Source organism: Puma concolor, chromosome A3 (genome assembly GCF_028749965.1).
Source record: "Puma concolor isolate L17-30 chromosome A3, mPumCon1.1.hap2, whole genome shotgun sequence".
NCBI classification, from domain to species: domain Eukaryota; kingdom Metazoa; phylum Chordata; class Mammalia; order Carnivora; family Felidae; genus Puma; species Puma concolor.
Window position 1 is genome coordinate 67,434,680 of NC_141669.1, and position 25,731 is coordinate 67,460,410.

The following is a 25,731-nucleotide window of genomic DNA, read 5'->3' on the forward strand; positions in this document are numbered from 1 at the left end:
CATTTCACATGCATAATTTTCCCCACAGAAGTACTGCTAACAGTAAAGGACAGTTACATACTTTAGAGAGCCTCAAGACCAAAGCAGCTCCTGGAAATGTGGTTTTTCTTTGTTACCTTCTTTACATTAAACATTAACGGATATTTAAGGGGCTCCTGGGAGGTTCAGTCAGTTAAGTGTCCAACTCTTGATTTCAGCTCAGGTTATGATCTCACAGTTTGTGAGTTTGAGTCCTGCCTAGGGCTCTATGCTGATAGCAGGGGGCCTGCCTGTGGTTCTCTCTCTGCCCCTCCCCTTAAAATAAATGAATACACTTAAAAACTAACAACTAACTAACTAACTAACTAATGGATATTTAATATTATACTCAAGAAGGGGCACCTGGGTGGCTCAGTCGGTTAAGCCTCCAACTTTGGCTCAGGTCATGATCTCACAGTCTGTGAGTTTGAGCTCCACATTGGGCTCTGTGCTGGCAGCTCAGAGCCTGGAGCCTGCTTCAGATTCTATGTCTCCCTTTCTCTCTGCCCCTCCCCTATTCATGCTTTGCCTCTTTCTGTCTCTCCAAAATAAATAAATGTTAAAAAATTAAAAAAAAAATTCTACTCAAGAATATATCCATATTTATTTTACTGTAAGAATATCACCCCTCCCCCTGTTCACAATCCATAGACAAATTATGTTTTGCCTGTGAATTCAAGAGCTCTTGGGCATACTGCAGAATTCTCTGTGGGTTGTACATAACCTGACCTTAAGAATGTGGGCCTATGCTTATTTGATCCCCAGTGGCTCTCTGACCATAGGCCAAGAGCAAACTTCCTAAGTTTGGCTTTGTCTGACTCCTTACTATTAATAAACATTATATAACAGTGTAGCACATTTAGTTTTTCTCTTTTTCTTTACACCTAAATTTTTATGGCATTATATTTATCTACACTCACAGAGAAGTAGCTTTTCAGGTAATCCAAAAGCTGTTTCCCTTTGTCTTTAGTGTTTTATAGGAAATTTTTGCTTTAATGATAGCCAGGTTAGGTTACAATTTTATTATGTTTCCCAAAGACAGATTTTTTTTTTAATGTTTATTTTTGAGAGAGAGAGAGAGAGAGAGAGAGACATAGAATGAGCAGGGGAGGGCCAGAGAGATAGAGGGAGACACAGAGAATCCCAAGTAGGCTCCCAAGTAGCTGTGCTGACACCTCAGAGCTGTGACATAGGGCTCGAACTCACAAACCACAGGAACATGACCTGAACTGAAGTCGGACACTTAACCAACGGAGCCACCCAGGTGCCCCTCAAAGAGAGATTTCTTAAAAGAAGAACTGTAGAACACCTATGCGTAGTTTTTCGTAGTTTTAATTTCTTAATATTTTTTGAGTTAGTGGTTTTTCTGCAGATAAATACATTTTTACATCACTGAAGTATCTATTAGTGAGTGTGTGTTAAGGTTTTTTTCAATTAGTTGTATTTATATCCTGCATTGAACAAAGTTTGAAAGCCTTCAAGATGGTTTTTAAGAACGCTTGTTTTGGATTAGAAGTCTGCTGTACTGGGCTTGAGAATGGAACAATCTTGTCTAGCCAGACTGATTTGGACACGAGGGAAATAGATTTGCATGAGAAAAATTGATGGTAAATAGAAATCGATGTAGGTATGATTCTAATTTACAACTTAGATGGGTTTAAAATGCAGCTTACAAAGTTCATTTTTCTTTAACAATTTAGGTTTTGATTGTACTTTAGAGACCTTTTTATTTTTATAGGTGGAGCAAATATAAGTGTGCCAAATCCAAATGGATAAAATAATGTTCTAATTTCAGATTTCTTCTTTTTTAATTTTTAGTTGTTGACCTCCTCTACTGGAGAGACATTAAGAAGACTGGAGTAGTGTTTGGTGCCAGCTTGTTCCTGCTGCTTTCATTGACAGTATTCAGCATTGTGAGTGTAACGGCCTACATTGTCTTGGCCCTGCTCTCTGTGACTATCAGCTTTAGGATATATAAGGGTGTGATCCAAGCTATCCAGAAATCAGATGAAGGCCACCCATTCAGGTGAGATGTCTGGAAAACAAGGCACACGTTGGCAACGCTGTAAACAGGATTAATTTTGAGACTTCATTCTATTTGTAGAATTACAGGCATGCATTTTTTACTGTTTAAAGATAGTTGTAGATTTTTGCTCAAAACCTATTCCAAAAGCATCTGCTTTTGAGATTTTTGAGATTAAAGGTCATTTCACGGGCTCATGATGGAGAAAACTGGGATTGTGTGTTACTTGCTTAACTCTGCTGTGTGTTAGTAATATATATTTATTAGAACTAGGTATTGGTTCCCTAATTTTACTTTGGAAGCTGTCTTTTTAACATGGTAAGGATTGATGAAAGTTATATTTTCTTTATTGCATACTTTTCATGTTGATATTAGAAATACCTTTCTTTCCAACAGTGTATGTTTTTATATAATGCTGTCTTACCATCCCTTCTCTATCTAGTTTCCTCTTCTTGTTCCCTAAGGCATACTTTTGTATTACCCTTCGGTGAGCATCTGTATTAGCTTCTTGTCTCTAAACTATCATCTTTTGCCCTTATTTTTTACAAGTACACTCTAGCATCATATCTAACTGGTAATGGGACAAACCTCAGTTTGGGTCTTCTGCCCTCACTTCAGATTTACCATGTTTTTCCCTCACTTAAAAAAAAATGAGATTTAATTCACATACTATAAAATTCAGTGGTTTTTAGCATGTTCTCAGAATTGTACAACTATCACCATCCAATTCCAGATATTCTCATCACACCAAAAAGATATTTTGTACCCATTGGTAGTCACTTCCTGCCCAGCTCCTGACAACCACTAACTCCTTATGTCTTTAAATGAACCTTTTTTTCTCAGACTTGTCAATTTCTATCAGTACACCACTATTATCCTCATGTCAGGCTCCCAGTTTTGATGTTATCTTTGTTAGCATCTCACATAAAGAAGATAACTACGTTGTGTTGTTTCCCCCCTGCTGCCTCAGTGTAGACCACAAGTCCATAAGCTGTAGCCAAATCCAGTCTGCTGCCTGCTTTTGTAAATAAAGTTTTATTAGAACATAGCCATATTCCGTCACTTAGCTGTTTTCATCATGCTCTAATAGCAGGGTTAAATACTTGTGACAGAGACCATATAGACTTCACAGCCTGAAATATTTACAAAAAAGTTTGCCTACTCTGGCTGGACTTCACTTGTTACCAAATTGGGTTCTGGTTACTTTGGTTTACTTTGACTTTTATGGATGTTGTCAGATTAATTTTTCTCAAATACCACTTTTATTGTATTTTTAGGCATATGGGCTCCCTGTTCACTATAGGATGAAGTCCACATATCTTTATCTTCTCTCTCATGTGCCCTTTCTAGGGTTTTGTGCCCATTGATGCTGCCTTTTTAGCTTCTCAGATGACCCTATATATTACGTTTTTTTATTTGGTTCTGTGTTTGATTTCAAGATGGAACTTTTTGAAGAAGGCTTCTCTAACACTAGGTCCAAATGATCTGAGGATTGATTGATTTCCTATCTCACTAAATATGGCTTTGAAATGGTCTCTGATTGTTTTTGTATATGGAATTTTTTTTTCTCAAATGGATCCTGAATATTTAAAAAACTATTTGGTAAGGCAAGTATCTATGTGGGCATGAATGAGTATGTAACTACCTAGAACGTTATCTAGTTGGTATCAATATGTAAATGTAAACTGATTTTCACACTTTACAGAAGAGAGCTCCATCATTTTGCTTATTGTAAAGACTGGTTATTTGTTTCTCTCTAGCTCTCTTCGTATTGAGTAATGATGCTACATAAGTTTTAGGGAGAGACCAACATTGATGAATGGTTCTTATGTCCCTAGCCATTTATGTACAGACTGAATTTTCCCCAAAACTCAATGAGACCGATGGTATTATTCACTTCACAGAGAGGGAAACATACTTGAAGTTCAGTAACTTGAAATTGCAGCTTCAAAATAAATGGCAGAGCCATATCATGCCATAAATCATAGAGGAATATGGTTTTTAGTTAGTTATACTGAAATATATAAAAACATTATCAAGCCAAAACTTCTAAATTATCTACGATATAAATTTCAGACGTTGTTTGATTTTAAAGAAGACTTTTGGGGAAAAAAACCTAGTGATTTCCTTCTTTATTTCCTTAGAAACACTTTATTTTTCATTCAGAAGCCTTTTTTATAGTCATTATAAATTCAGCCAACATGCCAGTTTAATCCTGTTGGACAGTTTTTCTAAGTCCTCCTAGTCATACTGCTAGCAGTGGCACCCTTCAATTGTATTTGATACCTATGGTCACTGGACAAGATGCTGGCAGTGCTGGCGTGGGGTTATACTATCACGTCCGTGCCGGTTGAATGAATGTAAGTATCCATGGTACTTCGTTGGTTGAGAGGGCCACATGTGTGCCTGCCTGCCTGCCTGCCAGGCATCTTGTCTTCAGCAAGGATAAGAGCAGTGGTACAAAGGAACAGAATACCAACTTCAAGCTCTATCTGCTTCTGTTCTGTGTTTCTTAAAGCTATACAAATAAATTATTGCTGATTTAAGGGTAGATGTGAGTCTTTGATAATTTTTAACTTGATAATAACAATTTGATATTTGCTGGTTAATCAATAAAAGTTGGCTGAGTGCTATGCCATTGTAATAAAGATATATTCCTGGTTGTTAATAGTTTATACTTTAGTAGGGAAAATGTACAAGTATACACATTTCCAGGGCTGGATATGGCCAATACTATAATACTGCTACAAAAGAAAGCTACAAAAGAGTGCATTAGAATTGCATAATAGTGTCTTAGAGAAGAAAGAGCCACAGAGGCTTCATGTATGGGTGAGATTTCAGACAGGCTAACTGACTAGATATGCTATTACTAGAGGTGAGAGGAGAGCAGTGTGGATTGGGAAAACAGTATGGTGAACAAAGGCAGTAAGATTAAAAAATGTTTGATGAATGGCTCAGATTTGGCTGCATCATAGTGAGTAGTGAGAAATCAGGTTGGAAAGGCTGAGGAGAGCTCTGGTTGAAAATTTGGAACCACAGAATCACAAAACGTTGGAGCCTGAAGAGATTTAAGAAGGTCTGTTTCTTTAATTTTCAAGTGGGAATCATGACCCTGAGAAGTCAAATGACTTCACAAAGTTACCTTATCTAGACAGTAGCAAGTGTCCTAACTCCTACCTGAGGTCAATCTAAATAGCACTGTTTAGGATAGCTCAAATAAAACTGATCTGGTATTGGCTGAAGGAATGGATTAGGATGCAGACAGATTAGAGATTGGTTTGGAGACAGATAAGAATACCCCAGTTGTAAATAAATGAACACTTGAACTAGAGTGCTAGCATCGTGAGTAAAAATGAAGGGACATAGTTGGGACATACTACAGAAGGAAACTATAGGATAAGGAGTTATCAGAGGACTGTTGTTTCCAGTATGAGTAGCTAGTATCCATAGACATGGGGGAGTGATGAGGAGAGACTGGGGTTGTAAGTAGCTATTTCTGACAGATAGAAAAGTTCTTAGCATTTCTGAGTTGGTTGTACTCTGCCAAGATAAAATGGCTGCTTTGAAACAATAACTGATAAAACAGTTCCTTGCATTCCTGCAGATGACTTTTCTTCTTCATTACAGTTCTCTTCTTAAATAAAACAATTCCAGCTATCTTAGTATAGATTAGGGCATCTAAAAGGGCAGTAACTATTATGTTTTACTAGCATTAGCACTATACTTCCGGCAGCCATTTCACAGCCTGGGCCTTGAGATATTGGGTAGTTTCCCCTGAAAGTTAGGCTGCGAGAGTGTAGTATTTGGGAACAGATAGAATCTTTGTTAGGAAAACCCAATGACAGACAGCCTAATGTCAGCGTGAAGAAAAAAACCAAGTCCCTAATAATAACTACCATTTATTGAGTGCTTCTTTGTGCCTGCTTGTGTTAAGAAGCACTTTATTCAGTGACTCCTCATGATAGTAACTTTCCAAAGTGACACAAGACAAGTAAGTGGCAGAGTTTAAGATTCAAGCCCAGATCAGTCTGACTTGAAAGCAAATGCTTTTTTCTGTGCTCATCAGCTGACAGCGTGCATATCAATGAAATCTACCCATTGCTTGGTGAATTTTTACATTGTGCTTCATTTAGAAAGAGTAGGTTTTTTATGGTAAAGTATTTTGTTAATGTCTTTTTTTACAGATATGTAATTGCTGATTGACAGACATCCAGGAAAAATCACTCTGATCAGTGACAGGATGTGTTTTGTTTTCCAGGGCATATTTGGAATCTGAAGTCGCTATATCTGAGGAGTTGGTTCAGAAATACAGTAATTCTGCTCTTGGTCATGTGAACTGCACGATAAAAGAACTGAGACGCCTCTTTTTAGTTGATGATTTAGTTGATTCTCTGAAGGTAAGTTTATTTGCTCTTCATTTTTGACATAGAATTCAATATCAAAAGACTGGAGTGTAAAATTCTACTTTTCCATATTAAAAGTAAATGACAAGTATGTAGTGAAATCAAATGACAAAGATGTACTGTCAACTTAAGTGTCAAAAATTAGAATCCAATCAACTATTTGAGATGGAAGAAAGTACTATTCTTTTTTAAAGGAAAATAAGTTAGAAATTCATACTTTTGGAGATGATAAAGATGAGAAGTGGGAAAATTATACATTTATGATGAGCACTGAGTAATGTATACAGTTGTTGAAACACTGTACTGTCCACCTGAAACTAATATAACAGTGTATGTTAACTGTACTGGAATTAAAATAAAAAATTAAATTTAAAAAATGCAACAACAAAAAAAGTGAGAACATTAAAGGGAATTTTCACTGTAGGAATGAAGATTAGATTTGATACCAGAATGTGATTTAATCTCTTTGCCTTTCTTTTAGAGTCTAGCACTTAATTTCTTAGCTTATGTGTGATTTATATACACACATAAGCTATTTTATATCTTGGACTCTTTCCCGAAATGTTTATTCTGGAAAAGTTCTGATACTTGGAACACCTCAACTAATCTTCAGTTAGTAATTACTGGAAGTCTTTCTTCAGTTTTTGGATTTTGCTAGAGTGACTGTTAGAGTCTCACCTTGCAAATAAACTTTCCTGGAGTTCATTGACTCAAAGCAAGCACTTAAATCACCTTGTAACATGAGTTCTAAGCACTGAGCCTTGAGTTCTTTACATAGACCTTACCATTTGTGTTTTGTGTGTTACTGTCTGTGATCATGCTTAAGATAGACTCATTTCCAGTCTAAGCCTGGGTAGAAATGTACTACGGTGGTATTTATAATTTTTCTTTGGTGAGAGATATGTACGAGATAGCAATTTATCATGCAGACCAAGGATATCATAGCAATACCGTGATTGGGCCTTTTGACTCAGTGAAGCAATTTCTGAACAGGTTACAATAGGTTTAAATGCTCGGTGCTTTTGACAAACATCTTAGCTTTAATAAGCCAGTAGATGGACATTATTTTCAGCTGTGTCCTTTCAGCTTCGGACTGGGAATCTCAGTTACTTACTAACAGCATTAATGGAAAATCATTTAGTTTCCTTTTATTAATATTTCTTTTGTATCTATAGAGTGCTTGCTTTTAGTGACATTCTGTAGTAGTGCTTTGATATTATCTGATGTCAGTCTGTAAATGAAACTATGATGGCTGTGTTATTTGGGATGCTTGATTAATTACTTTCAAAGGGAAAAAATAACAAAATCCTTTGGAGTAAGTGGAATAGAACCTTGTACATATGAGTGCCACAAAAAGCCAGTTCCTATTCATTGAAGTGATATATGCTATATATAGCTTATAGCTGGGGTAGAACATGTGAACCATTGAGGAGAAAGGTACTAGTGTGGTTTAAGAGGAAGTGGTTGTGGGTGGGAACTGGTTGAGAAAACACACTATACGTAGTGATAAAAGTTTCAAACAGCAAAGGACCATCTCTGAAGTTAGCAGTCAAAAATTGGTGGTGGGGGGTGACTTGAAACAAAAGCATTATGAAGCCTGATAGAGGAGAGTCATTGTTTTTATAGACTTAATAAAAATTGCAACAGATAGAAACCAAAAGTCATCCTTCATGTTTACACAGTTTAGCCATGAAGGCAGCGCTCTGTATGTCTAAAAGATGTTCTTAAAGAAATCTGTTTAAAAATAAAACAAATTGATCTGGGAATGATGTGTTATGTTCCAGTTTTTACAAATTTTAATTGAAAGTTTCCACATGTCTTTAGTCAAAAGAAAATTCTGTTCTTTCAGATTTTATTGTCATCTATATACATTTCTAGGCGTAGACAGTTATGTGTGGCAATACTTGGCAAAGGCTAGAGGAGCATGAAAACGTTAGAGGAGGCTTGATGAAATACTCTAAACACCTTTTAAATTACAGATACGTGAAAATAGGATGAGGAAATTTTATGAATAAGTTACTTCTAGAAGATGAATTATTTCATTTTGCTGTTAAAGCTCAATTTTTAATTTCCTTTGAAAATTACCTCAGGTCGTTGGTTTTTTGTTTTGTTTTGTTTTGTTTTTTAAGCAGGTATGTTATTCATGATGAAGCAGGTATGTTATTCATGATGGAGCTAGCATAAGCGAGAGAAACTGAACTTGATAAATTTTTGCCTTCAGTGGCTTTTATATGTGTGACTTTGTTATATGTGTGATTTTGTAGCAGAAAATGGCACATAATGAGGCAGATTTAGTTTGTGAAACACTTTATTTTTATGAGCGTTTTTTATTTTTTTAAAACAAACATTGTTTCTTAATGTTGGGGGGAAAAAAGGACACGTGTTAGAATTATAGTTTACGGGGCGCCTGGGTGGCGCAGTCGGTTAAGCGTCCGACTTCAACCAGGTCACGATCTCGCGGTCCGGGAGTTCGAGCCCCGCGTCAGGCTCTGGGCTGATGGCTCAGAGCCTGGAGCCTGTTTCCGATTCTGTGTCTCCCTCTCTCTCTGCCCCTCCCCCGTTCATGCTCTGTCTCTCTCTGTCCCAAAAATAAATAAACGTTGAAAAAAAAAAAAATTAAAAAAAAAAAAATTATAGTTTACTACTTTTTGTCCTTACAGATTAGCAGTACTTCTGAAAAGAGAAAAAGAAAAGTTACTTGAATGGTTTCCTTTAGTAGTGTTTTTTGGCCATCGCAGAGCTCAAGGAAAGCTGCTTGATGACTTCCCAGGTGGTGATTCTTCTGGGCTCCAAACAAATAACTGGTGCTTCAATATACTAACATATAGAATGAACTTTGTTTGCATTTAGGTCTCAAAACCTGTTGAGGCAAAAGAATAAAAGGCAGGGTGTGTCTTTTTCTCCCTACGTTTGCGAAGGTGATGGGTATGAAGCACTTGGTAATTCAGTTGTAAATTCTGATAATACACACAAAGGGTCTTCCTTGATAAGCCTGGTGGTTCTATTATTTGGGGGACTTCAGTTAAACCTTTTCTTTCTTTTTTGTTTCCTGTCCTGGGGTAAGTAGGGTAACTCCAAAGCCAATAAACTTTTTCTTTTTACCCTTTGACCCCCCTTTAAAATTAAGAATTAAAAATCGACCCCCTTTAATTAAAATCTTAATGTCATTGTATGTGAGTGGTACACATTCCATTTGTTTGTTTCCACTGAATAAGGGTACTACTGTATGTAGAAACACAGGATACTTGCCTAAAATGTCTCTTATTGAAAAAAGCTGACAAAAATCTTGACACTCTTGGCTCTTTATAAAAAATACTTAATAGTATTCCTTTTCTATAGATAGATTCTTGAGCATTTACCACTCTTAGTCCTCCACAGTTTTTGTTTATATAGAGAGCGTTTTCTTTTTAAAGAAAATGATTTTCCTTCTATTACTTTTTCCCTTTTAGCCACAGCAGCTAATAGGGAGCCCTATTCTCTCTCCCTAAAGCAAGCAGTTCTTTTTTTTTTTTTTTTTTTACTTTTTCAGTATAAAAGAGAAATGTTGGCCCTATTAGACTGATTCATTGTATTTCCTATATTTAGATTTTCAGTCTTTTGAAAGTTTGCTAATAAATAGTCCTGGTTTCTCCAGTTTCCAGATGAATTTGTTAAATAACACTGAATTTTCAAAAACTTACAAGTACCACAGGCACCCGGGTGGCTCAGTCATTTGGACATCTGACTTCATCTCAGGTCATCATCTCATGGTTCTTGAGTTTGAGCTCCACGTTGGGTGTCAGCACAGAGTCGCTTTGGATCCTCTGTCTGTCTCTGCTTCTGCCCTGCTTGTGTGCATACACTCTTTCTCAAAATTAAACAAACAAAAAAAAAAAACTTAGAGGCACCAGCTTTTTTTTTTTAATATGAAATTTATTGTCAAATTGGTTTCCGTACAACACCCAGTGCTCATCCCAAAATAAGCACCAGCTTCTAATTGGAATTACTTTGATTTTGTATGATTCATCATTAGGAAAACGGATACCACCGTAAATTCAAGAAAATGAGTGGGAGTCTCATTTACAAGTTCTTAAATGTAGTTCTTAAATACACACGGTATCAAGTTCTGTGGCATATTTAAAATAATAGTTTTCAAACAAAAATTTGAAAGAGGTTTTTCTATAACTCACTGCCTTCATAAATTTGGTGCCCTCAAATTTATATAATCTACATTTCTAGATTCTGGGTCACAGTTACCATTACTTTTATTTGAAACCTTCTTCCTTAGAAAATTTTAGAGCCACTATTCTTAGCATGTGAAACTTTTTCATCCCTTTGCTCATTACTTTTTTTTTTTTCCTTGACAGTGAGAGAGAGGAGCCTATTCTTTCAAATGTGATTAAAAACAAAACAAAACTCTCAAGGTTCATGAGCAATCAGGCCTGTTGAAAAAGACCTGATGTGAGATGGTGGTTATCTTTGTGCCTGGCCTAAGACTCCTTTTGGCAGTTGACTTGGACAGATACAAATAAGACATGTTTTTGCAATTTCTCCTTTTTAAATTCCCGGGCAGTAGTTCAATTTGTTTTGCTCCTTTGCAGGGAATTACAAGCTTCTAAGTCCTAGAGAAGATCTCACATGTCCACAGATGTATCAACAATATATTTCCCAAAGGATTAATTTTAGTCAAATATGGCAGAATTACTAACAAAATATATCTAATTCCATTCAGTAGAACTTATTTCAAACATTAGTTTTTCACTGCAGCCAAATGTTTTGTCCAGCGTTCAGGATTTGTTTTAAAGGTTATATTTCTTAAAGGGATTTGTTCCATTGAGTGCCAGACATCAGGTGGGGAAAGGAGAATGAATGAAAGGAAAGCAAAGGAGGAATGTTCTGTAGTAAAATTAAGTAGCAAAAGCTGTGTATGTAGCCTTTTCTTAGCCTGGTGTACTTTATTAGTCTCTGAGAAGTCAGAAAGAGGCAGGATAATTTTATTAACCCACTGATATTTGTTAACTTTTAAATAAGATCCATGACTACAAGAAAACAAGTTTAAGGTAGTTGAACATATTTAGACCACCTAGTTAAGGTTTAATTCTGTGATTGCTCTTATGTGTGAGGGATCTTCGATCGGGTTCATTTTAAAACAGTGGTTCTCAGTCTGGGCTGCAGATTGGAACCACCTGGGAGCTATAAAATTTACTCGTTACTAGGAAGGGGGGTTGGGGAAAGGAAGGAATATTGGGATATCTGTGGATATTGCCTGGAGAATCACAGTTTTTGAAAGTTGTGGCATTAAACTCTAAGCCCCAGGCTATTGTTTTCCCCCCACTCCTTCCTCCCACTACCACCAGGCCTGTTGTAAAAGGAGGATATTTGACAGTCCCCACTGGGCTCAGCTTTGGAGTTTCATGAGTAAGGCTCCAAGTTTCATTAGTGGGATCCTGGCTTTTGAAACCTCAGATCTCAAGAAAAAAATCCAATAATTTTATTTACCAGATGCCATGTGTTTTAGGCAAAGGTTCTTATTTTTCTGTAACACAGCTTTGGGTGATAAAGCCTGGATTCAGTATGACAGTTCCGTGACTTTCAGTGAAAATATGTTAAAATTGTAAGAAAATTTCTAGCTATAGTTGTCCGAACATCAGGCATTCATAATGTTCCAGAATACAGTTCTTAAATCTGAAAGTGAGCCAAAAAAGGTCTGCACTCCAGAAATAGCTGACCCAGAAGAACTTTGAAATTTAGTTCTTGGGCTCTTAAATAGTTATTAACATACACATTTTGACAGTTTCTGCTTTCTCTGGCTCACAGAAAAATTGGGAAATGGGCTAGGGAAAATGTAGGCAAAGTGATACCAATGAATAAGGCTGTAGATGTCAAAAAAAGGTCAAATAATTTTGAGTTTAAAAATGACAGCATGCACATTCATGACAAATTTCCATTAATAATGGTTACTCTGTAGGCGGTTTTACTGTATGGCACAGCAGATAGATTCTGGAGTCAGATAAACTTTAGATCACTGTGACCTCTGGTCTGGCAACTTGCTTAATTGTTCTTTGTCTTGGTTTGCTCTTTGGGGATAATAATAGCACTTAACTTTTGGCATTGTGATGAGATTAACTGACCTAATATATTTGCCAAAGGAAAAAAAAAGTTAGTTGCTTTCATTATATAACAGTTCCAGTAATTGTGCAGTTGCTAGATGCATGTCCTTAACTACCATTCCTTTCTCTTCTGATGGTGTATTCTCTGGAAAACCTTACTTAACATTTTTGTTTGGAGCCCCTGAAATGTAAAATTTTTTGCAATATTTAAAAATTCTGTGATACATAAAAATGTGAATTTCTGGTTTCTCTCTCAAAATGGGAAATTTGGGCAACATTGGCCTGACATACTTGCACGGCAATATTCTGTGGAGCCAGGGTGTACATGCCTCCCCGAGAGGGAGAATGTGTATGTCTATCTGTCTGCCTCCGTCCTTAGTCATGCTTCTTCGTGCCTGTCGGTCACTTGTTCCACATTTAGTTCTCCCTCTGTTCTTTTCTTTGCCTTTGGGTAATGTGGCTTTTAGGAAGAGTGTCCTGCAAGAAGCAAGTCCAGTGACATTTGAGTCCCTTAGATAGCCTAGGTGTGAAGTCTTGGGCTTCTCTCCTTGCTGACCTGGGAGTGGAGCCTTGTGGGTGACTTAATGACCAAATTAGGACTTATTTTTAGCCTGTGTGTGTGTTAGTATCTGAATTCTGTCATGACAAAGGTGTCTTTACTGCTAAAGCAGTTTATTTTAAAATGTGGAAGGTTGATGCTTTTCCCTTTTAGACTTGTCGATAGTGATGGATGAAAACATGAAAATGTTTCTTAGCAAACTTGCTTAAATGCAGAAGTTAAAATTAGCTTCTGCAATAGGAGTCTGTAAAACTCCGAGACGGAAAAGCCTTGCTAACTGGAGTCATGCTGCAGACCTTTCTTACCTTGGCACTTGCTAAGACTGAGGCGGGGTGGGGAGGGGGGTGGTGGGAGAAGGGGAAGGTAGCACTTAATTTTTGATTTTCAGTTGGCAGGTATTAAGAATGCTTGGCATTTGGTCACTTGAACATTAAATTCAGTTGTAGAGGTAACCAGAGTGTTGCTATTTGTAGAACTGAAGTTGGTGGAGGAATCCAGATTGTATTCCTAACCTGTAGTAAATGTGAGCTTCAACACCTTAATTACTGCGTGGTACTCAGCTCTTAGTAGGCGATCGAATTTTGTTGAATGAATGAGTATCTGGAGGAAGACAGTTCAAGGGTCTGCAAACTACTGTCTGACCCATGGCAGGTTTTGATATAGCCTGAGAGCGAAGAATGGTTTTTATGTTTTTTAAAGGATAATACTCAAAAACTATTCAGAGACAACATTCCAAGAATATATGAAAGACCCCCCCCCCCCCCCCCGCCACTATGGCCCATAAAAGCAAACGTGGTTATTATCTTACTATCTTACTTGAAAGGAAAGGTGTGCTGATCCCTCCTCTAGGAGATGGAGGGCTGTTGTCTGTCCCTGACTAATCACTGTAGATGGTGGCATCATATTGTGTTACCTGCTGACTAGGGCAGAGCTAATGCCAGACACATGAAGGCTTTTAATAGAAAGCAAAGGTATTACTGATTAAGAATAATAAAATCCAGACTGACTTTGTGTTTTAAGTCTTCCAAGAACTGTTTCTATCATGTCATTGAGTCTGTACTATATGATGTCACCAAATTTTAGAATGGAAAGAAAACTCTGCAATCCTCTTGTCCAGCCTTTCATGAATAAAGTATGAAGAGGAAACAAAGGACTTCTCAAAATGAAATCTCTTTTTAGAAGAGCCTTTCCCAAACTGCTTTATTTGATGATTTAAAACACACACACACACACACACACACACACACACCCCTAGATTTTAAGACCATGATTACTGAAGTAGGAGAGTTTAGTTAATTCACTGCAGTCCCCTACCCGTAAAGAGGACAGTGAAATCTGACTGCTAGCAAGGTATTAAAACTCTTTATTCTCTAGTTGTCTGTATCTGCTGTGGTAATAATAGCACCCACCTCATCAAGTTAAGAGGAATAAATGAGTTAATATTTGTAAAGCATTTAAAACTGTGCCTGGCACTAATATAGTAAGAACTATATTGGTGTTTGTTAAATAAAGAAAGCAGTGACCAAAAGAATAATAATAGTTTTATTAATACATATACAAGTTTGAGACATCCTCATTCCCAGGGTTAACTGTGGCTATTAAAACATGTATCACTCGGCAGCCAGTGCTTCTGTTCCTTTATAAAATGCCAGAGCTGGTAATTTTGGTACCTGAAACCCATTCTCACTGATCATAAGTACTCCTGCCTCACTGTTACTTATTCAGATGTCTGAGATTTTAATGTCTGAATTATTCAGCTCATGTGGATCTGAAGTACTTTTTAGTGCTTTAAAATCAGGTTTAATAGCAAATTCTCATCCCTTTTCAGTCTTCCCATGTAAAAGCTAAATGCTGTATTAAAGTTGAAGGAGGAAGGTATACCTTTGGCATGTTTTCTGATCTCAGAGAAAATTGAATCAACTACTTGGTAGTGTAGTCCAGACAATGAATCAAATCTATTTTAATTAGGATTCTGAAATTTTGAATTGAGACTGGTGACTTCAAGATGAAATCTCCATATGTACCAAATCTCCAACGATTAGGCCTCTAGTAGGTTGGCCATTAGATGGGATGCTTTTATTTGAAAGCTTCAACTTCATGTGAAGTGTGGTTTTAATAGGCTAATGTTATTTTCTTACAGTTTGCAGTGTTGATGTGGGTATTTACCTATGTTGGTGCCTTGTTCAATGGTCTGACACTACTGATTTTGGGTAAGTCTATAAAACTATTTGAATGAAAAACTGTACAATAAAAGATGATTGTGTGTAGGAGCTTAAAAACATTTTAAAGGATTTTTTTGTAATGTTTGTTTATTTTGGGGAGAGAGAGAGAGAGAGAGAGTGGGGAGGAGCAGAGAAAGGAAGACAGAATCTGAAGCAGGTTTCTTAATGAGGGGCTCAAACTAAACAAGCTATGAGATCATGACCTGAGCCAAAGTCAGACACTCAACAGACTGAGCCATCCTGGCACCCCAAGAGACATTGTAGTGGAGAGAATTCTTATGTTGTGGGGAAGACAGGACGTATATTTGAGGTTGTGATCTCTTCAGCTAAATTGCTGATACTGATACTGTGTATTGAATTGCTACTTTAGTTCCTGAAGAATGCTCCAGTTAATAGTGATAAACCAGATGGGGGCTGGCCTCATCTGATGGTGCAGGCATAAATCACACTAACCTGGGATGCCTGTATTTTATAAGGTCTGTGTGACGTGATTTTAAGCTAGGAGTGGTTCCTGCAGCATCCCTTGGTTAATTCACTCACTGCTCTGCAGTGGTTCCCCACCAGCAGGTGCCTCCAGGAGATCCTTGTGTATTTATTCATTCGTTAGGAACACTGCCTAGCTATCTTAAGAGTGTACCATTTTCCGTGTTTGTTCCCTAAACCCTCCTAGTCGATTTTAAAGGCTGTGTATTTCCTTTTTCAGCTCTGATTTCACTCTTCAGCGTTCCTGTTATTTATGAACGGCATCAGGTAATTTCTTAAGTATAGATTTCAGGATACAAGTCTCACTTTATTACTTCAAACAGATGTATTATTGCCAGTTTCCATAGCCTTATAAATATGAAGAATGTGGTTTCTTAAGCCTTTATTAAGCCCTTAATTTGCCGGAACAGAGTAACGGTTAATAAGACTCTACCAACGTTAGTTTTCTAGTAACTCCTTTATACCTCTCTTTCAGGCGCAGATAGATCATTATCTAGGACTTGCAAACAAGAATGTTAAAGATGCTATGGCTAAGTAAGTACTTAAAATCTGCAACTTTTGTTTTCTTTTTTACTAAGGACAAGGTGTACTGGACTTTGTATTTTCATCTTCTAGACATAATGGGTAGCAAATCTTAATCACACTTAAAAAGTGTGACAGTATTGCCACACGATTTTTCTCTACATTTGGAATCGTTGATTTCTGTTTGCTTTTTGTTGTATTTAAGGCTTTGTTTAAATCTAATTCATCAGGCAAAGTGGCATAATTACAGCTTGTAGTTTGACAGCCTTAAGATTTATTTCTTGTACAAGCTGAGCAATATACAAGTAGTTCTTGAAGGATAGCGTTTTAAAATACATAAAATTTAAAAATATTTATATTGACCTTTTGTCTCAACCTTTCCATTTGTAGAATCCAAGCGAAAATCCCTGGATTGAAGCGCAAAGCTGAATGAAAAAGCCAGAAATCATTAACAATAGTTTATCTTTAAAAGGGGATATTCGTTTGATTACATGGGGGAGGGTCAGGGAAGAAGGAAACCTTGACATTGCAGTTTCACAGATCTTTATTTTTAGCAATGCGGTGTCTGAGGAAAATTACCTGTCTTGACTGCCATGTGTTCATCATCTTAAGTATTGTAAGCTGCTATGTATGGATTTAAACCGTAATCATACTTGTTTTTCCGATACGAGGCACTGGTGAATAGAAAAAGATCTGAGAAAGCTGTATATTACACTTTGTTGCAGGTAGTCTTGCTGTTTTTTGGGAATTGCAGAGAAAGTGAAGCTGAAAAAAATAATCCTTTTCACAGTTTGTGCACTGTGTATGGTCTGTGTAGATTGATGCAGATTTTCTGAAATGCAATGTTTAGACGAGATCATACCACTAAAGCAAGAGTGAAAAAGCTTGCCTTTCTGGTATGTTCTAGGTGTATTGTGAATCTTACTGTTATATTAATTGCCAATATAAGTAAATATAGATTATATATATATCTATATATAGTGTTTCACAAAGCTTAGACCTTTACCTTCCGGCTACCCCACAGTGCTTGATGTTTCAGAGAGTCATTGGTTATACGTGTGTAGTTCCAAAGCACATAAGCTAGAAAAAGAAAATCTATTTCTAGGAGCACTACCATCTGTTTTCAACATGAAACGATGCCATGCACATAGAACTCCTCAGCATAAACTTCATTGCACAGACTTACTGTAGTTCATTTTGTCACAGACTCTGAATCTATGGACTGAATCTAATGCTTCCAAAAACGTTGTTTGCAAATATCAAACCTTGTTATGCAAAAAATTATAAAATGAAGATTTATACATTTGTGGTTTAAGCTGTACTGAATCTGTGGAATGCATTGTGAACTGTAAAAGCAAAGTATCAATAAAGCTTATAGACAAAATATGTTTGGTATTTTGGCTCCATGAAACTGCACCAGATTAAAAGTATACACACAGTAGACTTTGCTTCAACTAGTGAGCCGTGGCTTGTACTCTTAGAAAGCTTTCCAGTGCGTAGTGCAGCTGTGTTTACATAATCAAATTTATTTGACACATACAAAATGTTTTCAAATTATGTATTTTTTATACTTTGCTAATTGAAAATAAATTCATGCACCAATATTTTAACATATAGAACACAGTGCAGGATAAACATACATAAAATCATACCATATAAATGTTTACAAATAAGATTTAAGAAGTTTTCTTGACACAGACACTATTGCTCTTTAAATATAGTTGTACATATCCTCATTGATCAATTTATTTCCACGTGGTTATTTCAATACAAGATCTGATTATTATGAAAGGTCGGTGGTACAGTATAGGCAGACATGGTCATCACTCAGCATCGCCAGTTACATGGTTACAGAAAACAGAATCAGGACTGCACAGGGACTCTTAACTGGGGACCCGACAGCCTATCAGGGGATTAATGTAAGGCATTCATAACTTGGCATATAAAAATAGCTTCATTGGTGATCTAATCCATTTAGAATGCTGAAGCACTTCTGGGGTAAATGTTAATAATCTGTTTAATTGAAAATGCTTCATTTCACTGTCGCTAAACTGACAACTGCAAATAGCCAGAAACTCAAGACCCAGAATTTTGGTTCACTGATGGGAAGGACTGATGGGTGCACGTGTGCTCAGAGTCCCCAGGCCCTCACCAGCCTTCCTAGCGGTGTGTGCTGTCAGCCCCTCCTGGAGTCAGTGGTGAGCCAAGTGTGAAGTAGGAGTGAGGCAGGTCAGGGATGTCGTCTGGTTAATACTGTCCAGGTCACATTGTGTCATCTAGCCAGCGCTGACGAACGCCAAGCTAGCCTGTTTTTGTTGAATAATCTTTCAAATATTGCTTGGGCTTAGGAATCTGTTCTGCTGAGATTTTTTTCTTTTTATCTGGACTTGACCTAGATCAGTTCACCTGAACAAATCCGTGGTGTCAAGTCAGCCCCACTGGGTGGTAGACCCAGTGCAGCCTTGGGTCCCCGCATTTATTAGGATTAAGAGTTCGTTAATCCTAGACCCACTTGAGCTTTTTTTTTTTTTTTTTTTTCCTACTATTTTGTAGTAGAGGTTAATTTTACTTCTATTTTGGATTTTGTAGGTTTGGCACTAAACAGTGAAAACCCATTTTTACCCCCTCCCTCCTGAATTTAAGTTTCTTTGCTGCTCACCTGCCACTACTTCTCAAGCAGGGAACTGATGTCATTTAGGAAGCCTCGACATAAACACATGACATGGGTGACAGACCAGGAATCTGTTAAGGGTCCTGTAGCCCTCCTCAGTTTTGAAGTTTTAGCACCATATGTAGAAAGGAGATAATTTGTGGGAGGGGAGACAGCAGCCCACACAACTGGAAACTTTCAAAGGCACTTAATGGATATAAAACTCTGCAAATGAAACGTTAAAAAATTAAGTTTCTCAACTTGTTTGTACATGGCTCATTTGGTTTTGAAAGCTAAATGTGGAGAACTGAGGCTATCAATATTTCTAGTGCTTTAGACGCATCTAAATTAAGCTGTCTTGTTCAACTCATTTGTAAAAATGAACATTTTTAAAGTATATAGAAACATAATAGCAAAACATCTTTTGTAAAAGTTTTGATGCAAATTAAAAGCTACATATTGGTCAGGGTAACTGAGGCTTTAAATTTCGTTGGTGGGCTACATTAGGATTTTTTTGTCATTGTGGTCAGTATAGTCTCAGGAACAGAGGAAAGCACTCTTAACATTTTAGAACTGACCTTCTTGGCATCACAGTTTTGGAGATTCCAGAGTCTGGGAGCAGTCACCCCACTTCACTAGCACTTGGAACTTGTGCGGCCCGCAGCGTAGGCCTTTCCCAGCAGCTGGTGGCAACAAGGGGCCTCGTCACTGCCCCTGCAGTTGCTGGGTGGTAGCAGCAGCAGCAATAAAGAGGGTTCCGGCATTTACAGACATCGCCACACAAACACACTGAAAAGGCAGATCAGACCGTCATCTTGCGTGGCTGGGCATCATAACTTTGTCAAGTGACAAAAAACAATCTTACCAAGTGCTCTCGAGTCCAGCTTAGCTGATATGTGTTGGACATTTCAACTTCTAAAGGCAAATCGGGGATCTTGTCACCAATTAAAGATTTATTGCTTGTTTTTGGGGGGCGCCTAGCTGGCTCAGTTGGTTAAGCATCTGACTTCGGCTCAGGTCATGATCTCACGGTTTGTGGGTTTGAGCCCCACGTCAGGCTCTGTGCTGACACCTCAGAGCCTGGAGCCTGCTTCAGATTCTGTGTCTCCCTCTGTCTCTTCCCCACTCGTGTGCGCGCTCTCTCTCTCTCTCTCTCAAACATTAAAAAAAAGTAATAAAGATCTATTGCTTTTTTAAAAAGTTCTTGTTTTCTGTTTTGTTTGGTTCTCAGCAGCCTGAATGTGCTGAATGTAAGGACTTTTGGCAGTTTGACTTCACACTATCTCTCTCGTTACTATTGAAAAGGTTTTATCAACTCCACTTGAGTAGGAGAACCCTTTCTAGTGTTCAACATAGAGCCAGGGATCAGAATAGGCTCCCAGGACTACAAAGGCCTAGGGGTCCTGCATTTTAAAGGTTACTTCTAAGCCTTTCATCGTAATCAAAAGTCACCTCGGATCTCAATTCACTTATTGCTGGCTTGTTCACAGTCTGGCGGGTGCTGCTTTCAATGGGTGTTTCCACTCCACAGGGAGCTGCTGGCAGTATTATCTCAAGGGCTCTAAGTGCCAGCCGCTGTTGGCACAGCGGACTGGAGATGGTGCTCTCCCACGGGCTATCAGCGTCCTTGGGGGCCATTTTCTACACCATGCTTTTGGATAGGAAGTGGGTTGACATTCTCTACAGGTGCCTTTTCCACAACCTCTCTCAGACCACTAAAAATATCTGGGGGAACCTGGGCAGCTCAGTTAGTTAAGTGTCAGACTCTTGATTTTGGCTCAGGTCATGATCTTCCAGCTCATGGGTTTGAGCTCCACCTCGGGCTCTGCTCTGTACTGACAGTGTGGACGGAGTCCGCTTGGGATTCTATCTTCTCTCTCTGCCCCTCCCAGGCTCTCTATCTTTCTAAATAAATAAATAAACTTTAAAAATACATATATATCGGGATTGCTACACTTCTTTATCCCCCCCAAGAGTTTTGCTTGGGCTGAACAGAAACCTATATTCATGTTGCAGTAAAGCCCTTCAACTACATTAGAGGTGGAGAATGAGAGATTCAGGAATGACTTTGTCCTGTTCCTCCACAATCCAAATAAGGAATGCACTTGGAGGGACAAGAGAAAGTGGCCTTCTTGGAAAGGCTGAAGAGGCTGATGTCATCTCTGGAGCAGGCTGGTAAGGGTCCTTCCAAATCACTGGAAGGCCAGTCACACCTCTCACGGAACATGTGCCTGTTTAACACTCAGCAGCAGTTAAGGTTAAAAGCAGCCCAGTCCAAATAGCTGGTTGAGGATCTCCTGCTACTAGCACTGGGCCTAATGGCTTGACTTCTCACCAGATCTCATGTAAAACTGGGTGACACCCTTATTGTTTCTCACGGTGACTGAGGCTTTTTTTTTTTTTTTTTTTAATAATTTTGAGAGCACCTGGGAGTGCTCCCCATCATGGGTGGAATGGAGGGAGAGAGAGAATCTTAAGCAGGCCCATGCTCAGCATGGAGCCCAACATGGGGCTTGATCTCACAACTTGTGAGATCATGACCTGAGGTAGAATCAGTAGTTGGGACACCTAACCAATGCTTAACTGACTGAGTCACCCAGGCCCCCCTAATCACCCATCTTAAGAACCCTGGTGATCAGCTGGAAGTTATGAGTTAAAAGACCTATGGATCAAGGCCATTTTAACCTGATTATATGCAATGATGCCTTGGGTTGTCCTACTGAAATCAGCCACCTGGAGTCCCTTACTCATCTGTCCCTCCACCCAGCAATGTTCAGAGGAGGAATCCTGTCCTCCCCTTCTCACCAATCCCAGGACAGCTCTACTGGGGACACGGGCCCTTCAAGACCTGGGTTCAGAGTCACCAGACCATACATGACAAATCCTTGTTGTCACTATGATGTCAGCCCCTCCCTGTGTCCCATGGGACACCTAATGTGGGGACAGGAAGAGGGAGTAACAACCAGGCCCGGGGAACCAGAGCAGGTGAGTCATGTTCATACCTGCAGTCGTCTCCTCCAGTGCTGACCACATACTTGTCATCATGAGAGAAACGGATGTTCGTCACGTGAGCTGAGTGGCCAAAGTAACGCTTATGTTTGGCCTGTGAGCAAAAATGAATGGAGACCGCTGAGACCCTGCTCCTCCTGGAAACCACAGACTACTTCCAGGACTCAAATCTCCCCGTCCCAGAATCCTCCACTCGGGATTCCCATTTCGTCTGCACATTTCTTTTAGCCAACCTTTCACTGATGGGTTTTCCTGTCCCATTCTTGCCTGGGATGGCCAATTTGTACCCCTCCCAACCTCCCTTCTCCCGGCTTCCAGAACTTCCCCTCCAAAGGGAGATGCAAAAGTTAGGGGTCCCCAAATCTCCACAGGACTGGAACAAGATTCCTCTTGCTCTAGATTCTCGATGGCCATCTAGATATGGCCACTGCCTCCTGCAGACTACAGGAAAGAGCCTGGAGGCCGTGTAGGGAGTTCCTCTGAGGAAGACTCACAAATTTTTCTGTGCATGGAAAATCAAAGAGCTTCACCAGCCCAAAGTCATCTCCTGTGACAATGTTGAGGCCAGCATGGGTCACACACGCGCAGTTGACATCAGCCCTGTCCGCATTTCGTGGCCAGATGCCAATGACTTCATCCCCCAGAATGCTGTTTTGAGTAAGAAGAGGTGTCAGAAGGAGATGCATGAGAAGGCTTCCTGTGGTCAGGTGTCCCCTCCCAGGGATAAGGAGAAGAGAGGGCTATTTTGCATCACTGGCTATGATCATGTGTCTCTTCTGTCCCCTGCCCCCCTGTGCATTGACCTAGCTCTTACTGCTCTGCTCTGCCCCCCTCCTTTGCACCCCAAGAGAAAAGTTCCCTCCATTTTTGATTCACTCCCTCTGCCCTCTAGTCCTTTTGGATGTGTATGTGCTTGGGCACCTTCAAGCTCACAGCTTGGTGGTGTCCTTTCCCTTGAACTGGCAACGCATTGCTCCTTATCCTGCTAAGTGGCAATGCTGGCCCTCCCACCCTCCCGTCCCTCCTGGCAACGGCAGGCCTCCACTGCACTGCACCAGGGCTGAGCCAAAAGCTGGGAGGTAATTTCCCTTTGAACATGCTGGGTGAGTTTGCAGATGAAGGACCAAGGGATTACACAAAAGGGAGGGCTTTGCATTTCAAAAGCCCAGGTTCAAGAAGCCTCCTGCCCCCAGCCCCCAGTCCCCAAAGACAAGACAGCTCTATCTCTGAGCTTTTTTTTTTTTTTTTTTTTACATCTGGGCCACATACAAACTTGGAGGCTGAGTCTGGCCTAAGAAACTTCCTTGTGATCTTTTCCTTAAGAAGTGTCTTCCTCCAGGAGGACCTGGGTGGCTCCGTCAGTTAAGAGTCCGACTTTGGTTCAGGTCATGATCTCACAGTTTGTGAGTTTAAAACCCCATGTCGGGCTCCTGTACTGACAGCTCAGAGCCTGGAACCTGCTTCGCATTCTGTGTCTGTCTCTCTGCCCTCCCCTACTCGTGCTCTCTGTCAAAAATAAATAAACATTACAAAAAAAAAGTGTTTTCCTCCAGTCACCTTGTCCAGGAGGCCCAGGTGATCTTCTCAATGGCCACGGCTTCAGTGACCCGCTTCCCCAGGGGTACCTCATGCACCTGGCGCTTGTAGGCTCCTGTTGACACCTGCGAGGAGAAAGAGGCAACCATGTCCATCAGCTTTCTCTCCAGGCCAAAGGGCCCCCCTTTGGGTGTACTATTTCCCCAGAACACTGGCCAAGCCTCTGGATCCCTAGGACTCTTCAACAAACCCAAGTTCAGCTTGAGGCTGCAAAACCTGTGGTCAGCCTATAGCGAAATTCACATGAGCAGGACGGTTTTCCATTCATTTTCTGGCTCTTTTCCAAAATCCTAAGGCAGCAGTTCCCCAAATGTGGTTCCTGACCAGCAGCTTCAGCATCATCTGCAAAGTTGTTAGAAATGCATATTCCTGGGCCCCACCCCAGACCTACCAGATCAGACACTCTGAGGGTGGGACCCAGCAATCTGTGTTTTAACAAAGCCGCCGGGTGATCTGTGATCCTCACTTAAGTTTGGGAGTCCCTGTTCTTGGACAAACAGATCCTTTGGTACAGATGTAGGTGAATTTTCTCACAGACGGCAACCGATGTACCTGAGTTTGGAACCATCTAGGACCTGACCTTTGCTTCTTTGGGAATGTTCTAGGGGGAGATAAGCATTTTCTAGAAAATCGCCAGCCCCATCTACTCCTGTGGGTGTCTCTAGCCTGGCCACCCTAGGTTTTCTTGCTTTTCATGGAAAGCTGAGATCTTTCCCACCTCAGGGCCTTCATACAGATGGCCCGGAACAATGTTCCCACCTCTCTTTGTTGGCTAACTCCTACACATCCCACCGGCCTCAGCTTAAATATCACTTGTGTGGAGAGGAAGTGAATCTAAATTCAGCGACTGTTAAATGCTCCCGCAGCACCCTGTACTTTTCCTTTGCAGCACATAATCACAATTTGTAATTATAGGTATATTTTGTGGTTATCTGTTCGATGCTTGTCTTCTCCCTTATAGGGAAGCTACAGGAGAGCAGTGACCAGGCCCATCCTGTCCATCCAAAAGCCTAGCACAGCGCCTGGCTCAGTAAATAATCAATGGATGGGTCCCCTCTCATTTCACAATGGGTTATTCACTCCAGGCCAGCTCACTAGTGCACAATATTTGTTCAGAGTGCTGGACGAGACATTGCTCTCTTGTCAGCTGTAAGTCCCAATGGTGGGACCCCTCTCTATCCCTTCCAACCTGTCAGTTGGGACCCAGTGAGGAGCCCCCACTCCAGGCTTGGTGTCTGGCATCCAGACCCCAAGTGTGGACGGGCCACACACACCCCCCCCCCCACCCCAGACTTGCAAGTGAAATGACTAAATATGAGAAGCCACATGGGCTTAGGTGTAGCCCTGGAGAAGCAGAGGTTAGGAAGCTTTCAAAGGGAGGAAGTAAAAGGAGGGTTAAAGTTACCAGGGCTTGAGCTGCCTGCGTCTCTTACTGAAGGACAACTTTACTTTAAAAATTCTATTTCTTCAACATTTTTAAGTTCTCTAGGCCCCTGCTTCTTCATTTATAAGGGAGGGGAAAAGTTGCAATACTGGAAACATTCCTATAAAGAGGAGATGGGTGCACAGCCTGGCGCAAAGCAAGCCCTCAATTAATATAAGCCACCGCTGTTGCTGTTACGATAATGGTGATGATTCTTGGTTGCCCCAGATATTACCAAAGCTGAGACATACCTGGATGTATCTGCCATCCGCAGAAAAATCCATCTGAATGACAAAGCTTGGAATATCTTTGCAGTAGCCAATGCGGTTCAGGCTTGTGCCCTGAGTGAGGTCATAGAAGTCAACTGTGTGTTCAGAAGAACCAACGGCTAAGAATCTGCTGTCTGGGCTGATTCTGGAAAAAGCAATCCAAGAGCATGGTCTGTGAGAAGGGCTAGTCAGGTCTGCTCTGGAATGGGCCTCCCAAGCTCAAAGGCAATGAGATCTCACTTCATGACTCACACGTGGTTAGCATTCTAGGGAGTTCAGCAATCTCTCTGCATCCAATCCCATGGAAGTACGGGAGTGGATGCACGTAGCCTTATGCAGAATGGCGTCGTACACGCAGTTTTTAACCACACTCTTCGTGGAACTTAGCAAAGACATGTCTGGGAATTAATGTGTGAGGGAGTCTCCTTCCACGGCTGGATCGTTGAAAGGGACCCTCCCACAACT

At 40.0% G+C, this 25,731-nt stretch overlaps 2 protein-coding genes across 8 annotated transcripts in view; one reads left to right on the forward strand and one right to left on the reverse strand.

Moving 5' to 3' along the window:
• The window catches only part of RTN4 (reticulon 4), a 74,179-nt gene extending 56,474 nt beyond the window's left edge, over nt 1–17,705 (forward strand). For all 4 annotated transcript variants that reach the window (XM_025932596.2, XM_025932597.2, XM_025932598.2 and 1 more), the window contains 6 exons: nt 1,837–2,044; nt 6,300–6,438; nt 15,233–15,302; nt 16,018–16,064; nt 16,273–16,331; nt 16,710–17,705. In XM_025932596.2, coding sequence (XP_025788381.1) covers nt 1,837–2,044; nt 6,300–6,438; nt 15,233–15,302; nt 16,018–16,064; nt 16,273–16,331; nt 16,710–16,752 — 566 coding nt within the window. In that variant the 3' untranslated portion in view covers nt 16,753–17,705. The remainder of the gene's footprint in view (nt 1–1,836; nt 2,045–6,299; nt 6,439–15,232; nt 15,303–16,017; nt 16,065–16,272; nt 16,332–16,709) is intronic.
• Nucleotides 17,706–17,863: 158 nt separating this feature from the next.
• The window catches only part of EML6 (EMAP like 6), a 282,419-nt gene continuing 274,551 nt past the window's right edge, over nt 17,864–25,731 (reverse strand). For 2 of the 4 annotated variants that reach the window (XM_025931862.2, XM_086701100.1), the window contains 5 exons: nt 25,249–25,411; nt 23,536–23,639; nt 22,473–22,626; nt 21,972–22,072; nt 17,864–19,758 (listed from right to left, as the gene is read on the reverse strand). In XM_025931862.2, coding sequence (XP_025787647.2) covers nt 19,734–19,758; nt 21,972–22,072; nt 22,473–22,626; nt 23,536–23,639; nt 25,249–25,411 — 547 coding nt within the window. In that variant the 3' untranslated portion in view covers nt 17,864–19,733. Of the gene's footprint in view, nt 19,759–21,971; nt 22,073–22,472; nt 22,627–23,535; nt 23,640–23,764; nt 23,917–25,248; nt 25,412–25,731 lie in introns of those variants that run through there. The other 2 variants (XM_086701101.1, XR_015249223.1) reach the window with 2 other exon arrangements.